At 54.9% G+C, this 4,894-nt stretch overlaps 1 protein-coding gene across 1 annotated transcript; it reads left to right on the top strand.

Moving 5' to 3' along the window:
* The first annotated feature begins 307 nt into the window (after nucleotides 1–307).
* Nucleotides 308–1,607, top strand: LOC131400588 (rhox homeobox family member 1-like). The gene is made up of 2 exons (XM_058535299.1): nucleotides 308–667; nucleotides 1,306–1,607. The coding sequence occupies exons 1-2, from the start codon at nucleotides 351–353 to the stop codon at nucleotides 1,394–1,396; spliced, it is 408 nt and encodes a 135-aa protein (XP_058391282.1). The 5' UTR covers nucleotides 308–350; the 3' UTR covers nucleotides 1,397–1,607.
* Nucleotides 1,608–4,894: the final 3,287 nt, after the last annotated feature.

Raw genomic sequence — 4,894 nt, 5'->3', positions numbered from 1 at the left:
CGCAGAGTCTGCGGGGGCGCCCCGCTGCGTCCGCGGCATGGAGCCTGCGCCCGGGGGCAGCCGCCGGGGAGTCGTGGAGCTCCGGGAAGAACTGCAAGGTGAGTGCCTGGACCGGGACAGGTGCTTTGGGCAACTCCAGGAAACGTCCTTTCCCTGGGAGAGGCGGGAGCACGGGACGCCGCTGCTGCGCCGCCGCCTTCGCTGCTCTCAGCTCGCGGGCCTGCGCCTCCCTCTGCCCCCCGCCCGCCCCCCGCCCCCCGCCCCCGGCCCCCGGCCCCCGCCGCCCGCGCTCCCACGCCCGGATGTGTCTCTTTTCCTCTCCGGAGACGAAGCCCTCCGCGATCTCAGGGATGGGAACAGGAGGAGACATCGTCGAGGAGGATCGAAGGTCCGAAGCTGAGCAGGGAGCAGCGGACGAAGGAGAACAAGGCCAGGTTGGCGCAGGAGCTCGGGGCCCCGTGGACCCGGAGAAGGAGGAAGGCGGCGGCGGCTGGGAGCCCCCGCAGCAGGAGCAGCAGCTTCAGGAGCCCTCCCACGTGGCCCCCGAGGGTCTGCAGCCCCGCGACAGGCAGCCGGGCCTCCCCCGCCACACGTTCACCGGGTTGCGCCTGAAGGGGCTGGAGAGCGTTTTCCAGCGCACTCAATACCCCGACGTGTTCAGCGCGCGGTAAGCCGCTTGCTCTGGAGGCGCCCGGTGCTCTAGGGCGCTCGGGCTCCTCCGTCCAGTCCCGGGGCGCCTGCGGGGCTTTCCCGGGTCTCTTTCCCTCCACTCCAGAGCCAGAGCTCCCCAGCGGGCTCCAGGCCACTGGAGTCTGCCCGCCCTTGAGCCCGCGGTGGGGGCGATGCCCACCGCGCATCAAGGGAAATGTCTGCAGGCAGTACAGCAGTGGCTCAAGCCAGGGAACTTTGGCCGCGCTCCTGTTTGGGGAAAGCGGGTTCTGTTGGATCAGGACGGATCAGGGGGAGGAGAGTGAGGCACCGTCGTGCAAGTGCACGGCTGGATCTTGCCTTAACTTACAAGGGTGATCCTTTGGTCCTCGTGGAATTCTCGTGCATTAGTCTTGAGTTTGAAACCCTACCTTAAGAATCGTGAATCCTGAGTCCTGAGTTTCTCAGCGCTCCCTTAAGCTTTGCACACAAAGGAAAATCGCCCCTGAAGCCAGGCTGGAGCTGGCTGTGACCCAAGCGCACAATGCTGGGGCATTTGGGAGGAGAGACGCTGGGAAGCCAGCATGAAATGCGCATTGTCTATCTCGCGACCCCCACGACTCCCGATAGTGACTGTTTGCCATTTTCTCCCCTCAGAAAGGAGCTCGCCTTCCTCCTGGATGTGGCTGAACCCAGAGCGCAGGTCAGTGAACCTGAACACGGCGATTCTGCAGGGCCGCCGGTCTAGAACCTGCTTCAGGACTTGGACACTTTGGTTCTAGTCGTTCTCACCTTGTTGTTTTTTGTTGCCCTTTCCATGTCTGGGGAGCGAGTTTTGAAATGTGGGGGCTTTGGCAAGTGGAACCTGGGATATGTCGGGCCCCGCCTATGGAAATTGCCCATTCTCAGAGGGAGCGTGAGTTCCTAAAGGGAAAACAATAAAATCCAAGAGAACCCAACCGCTTCTCCTCTTCTCTGTACAAAATGAAAGATGAGTAAAGGTCAGTCCTTCTCACAGTGCTGGTATCTTTTCGGCAGCACTTCTGCGTGGAGTCATGTCGGGGCTCAGTGTCCTTTGGGAAGGATGCACCTTCATGCACCGAGGGCCTAGGTGAGGAGAGGGGTCAGCTGTTTTCACTGACGTCAAATGTTGAACACCGGGCCCGAGCTCTTAGCTACATGAGTGAATTTAGGAATATTCAGGCCCTGGGGTCAGGGAGTAACCCACACCCAGAGATCACACTACACGAGTCACGCCTGTGTGTTTCCTGATGCCGGGAGCCTGGCGGGCGGGGAGACAGCGGGAAAGTCCAAGGGCCTGGTCCTCCTGCTCTTGCTGTCAGCCTGTAGGAAAGCAGGGCAGGAAGGGGCAGCCCGACAGTTTCCCTTTCCGCAGTGCTTCCGTGTGTCAGACTGGAAAGGTTGCTGAGAGGGTGACATCGTGGCGGAGGCTGGGAGGCAGGTTTGCCAGCTGGAACTCTGTCTCAGCATCGCAACAGACAGAAACGATGTTGAATCAGGTTCCACTGACCTAAGAAGGGTGAAAAGGTTAGAGAAGAGTTCCTTACAGTCCCACTTCTACCTACAGATGTGGCACAGGTTCCACTTTAGGACTGAGTATTCTCCTGAGGAATTTCTCACATCTAATGATAGACATATATATGTACATGTCTGGCGTGTGCGTGAGGAAGATTGGCCATGAGCTAACATCCGTTGCCAATCTTAGTCTTTTTGCTGAGGAAGATTGGCCCTGAGCTAACATCCGTGCCCATCTTCCTCCAATTTTTATATGATGCTCCGCCGTCAGGAGACCGACACGTCTTCATCCCGTTACCAGGCGTGGCATGAAGAGCAGGGAGTGGGTGCCGTTCACCAGCTAGACCCGCATCCGAGAGCCAGGAAAACCAGCAAAGACTATTGAAGGTGGGAGGAGAGAGACAAAGCAAGAAGGCTAGTCCAAACTTGGCACAGAGTAGACGCTCACCGAGCCAAAACAGAACCCAGGTTCCGATGCAGATGCGTTCCTGACATCTCCTTCCACAGCCCCCATCCCAAGGTCAAGCAAGAGGAGCTGCCTTTCCTCTTTTGCTCTCCTGCCTACCCTCCTTTGATCTCAACTGGTCTCCTGAAGGGAGTCCACCAGAATGGAGATATTCATAAGGAAGGAGGGAAAGTCCCACCAGGGAGGGAGGGTCTCACAATGTGATGGGCCCTGGCCCAGGTCCCCAGCCCTAACACCCCAAGACACATCCAGGCTGGTCCTATTTCTTCACTTGGACCAGCAGACATTTCCAAGAATATCCAAAGAATGCTATGGGCCCAGCCACCACCTCAAAACCTCCACCGCAACAGGGAGTCAGACCGAGATCTTGCCTGGTGTTCCGTTGGGCCTGCTGCCCTTTGTTTCACATAGAGACTTAGCCTTCGGGGGTCTCCATGGCCAAACCTGTCCTTCCGTTAGGAATGTATTCTATCCTTTCCAAACTCCGCCTAACCTCCAGCTTACAAGAGTGTTCGCTCCACTCTTTCCCAACGAGACCCAAGGAGGCAGACCACGGTGCTGGTCAAGATGGGGGTGTGAAGAGATGAGGAAAGAGAGCTCCTAGTCATCCGGTGGCTGTCCGAGAAGTAGCAACCAAATCCAAGGCCACAAATTGAGGTCCGTTCGCCTCGGCCTGCTCCTTCTCACCCTTCCTTCCCCTGAGAACCAGGAGAGGACTTGAAGCCACAGGCAACAGACCAATGGGATTTGGGATAACTCTTCACCCTCCCTCGACCTCTCAGGGCCTGTACAAACGAACCTTGTTACTGCTTTACCGAGTGACCGCCCCAAGCCCAAACTCTGCTTAGATTCCTCACTCACGAAGCGCCCGAGCCTCAATGTCTTTGTCCCGTCAGTTCCTCACAAACTGATGGTTTCTTTGTCTAAAACGTATAAAAATGCTTGCTTGGGTCATTTCTTCAGGTCCCATTTCTGTGAGACCTCCTTACGTACAAGTCAGTACGGTTTTTTTCTCTCTCTCCTCTCAGTCTGCCTTGTGTCAATGTAACGATTAGACCAGCCCTAAGAACCCAGGAAGGTGGGGGCGGGGGCACGTCCGCCGGCCTGACACAGAAGTGCAACGAGCGTGTGTCTCAGTAACTCGTTTTTCCAACAAGAAGTGAGCATTGATAGATGGTAGGGTTGTGTTTTTCACATCCACAGATTTAAGTAATTCTTCTTATCTCTAGAGAGCCATAGCTAACTATATACCACTCATTATTTCTAGGAATGATCCATCCTTCCTTTAAAATAAGGTTACAGACGAGCAGTATGTTTTCCATCATCTGGGCTTCAAGCGCTTTTCCAGTTATACCTCTGAGCCTCTAGTTAGATGTTGACATAGGTGCCACTACTGATCTACCCGTTCCATGCCTCCCTTCTTTCCTTACTCGTTATCTACCTTTCCAAGATCTTCAAGAGGAGAGAAGTGGCGCCTCAGAAGAATGTGCTTTTCAACGTCCTGGTTTCAATTACCTTTCTAGGTTTCCCCAGTTGTCTCTGGAGGAGTAGGTACCCGATTACCACGAATCATCGCTAGGACTAACAATTCCCCGTTGTTCCCGCGGGAAACGGGGAATTGAGAGAGATCTGTTTCTCAGCTTCCTGCCTTCACCGACTCATTCAGATCGTATCCAGTTGTCTCTATATGAGTCTAAACTCGATCAATTCCTTTCCTTACAGTACTACTTCCACAGTCCAAGGAGATAGGAAAATTTAGACGTGAGAAGGGAGAAGGGCTTTTCCAACATCCTCAATAGACCAGTGTATCTTGTTGTATCTAGATCCCTCTGATAACTAGTCACCTAGGGAGGACCAATTTCCTCTTGGACTAGTGCGCTGCTTCAACAACATAGAAGAATGTAGACGTGAGAATAACTCGCTTTCCATTTCCCGGTCGCATGTCACGATCGCCGGCTAGCTCCGCTCAACTTGTCGCCTAGGGACCCTCCGCTCTCTCTTGTACTAGCTCCTTATTCAGACGAGAGAGAAGAAGCTGGTGTGGAGAAGAGGGATTTTACAGCTCCCCGGATTCATCGATTCTCTCAGTCACCTCTAGTTCACACCGGTAAAGGAGCTGCCTAGGTATCACTAGTTCTGTCTGGCACTACGCCTGGATTCCCACAGGAAATGTGAATTGAGGGTTGAGAAGATGGTGTGTGGGGGCTGGGTGACTTCCACTTCAGTTCTGGAAATGAGCCCCAA

The sequence above is a fragment of the Diceros bicornis genome, chromosome X, assembly GCF_020826845.1.
Source record: "Diceros bicornis minor isolate mBicDic1 chromosome X, mDicBic1.mat.cur, whole genome shotgun sequence".
In the NCBI taxonomy this organism is placed as follows: Eukaryota; Metazoa; Chordata; class Mammalia; order Perissodactyla; family Rhinocerotidae; genus Diceros; species Diceros bicornis.
The sequence above is the reverse complement of the archived record's forward strand: the minus strand, read 5'-3'. Positions and strand labels throughout refer to the sequence as shown.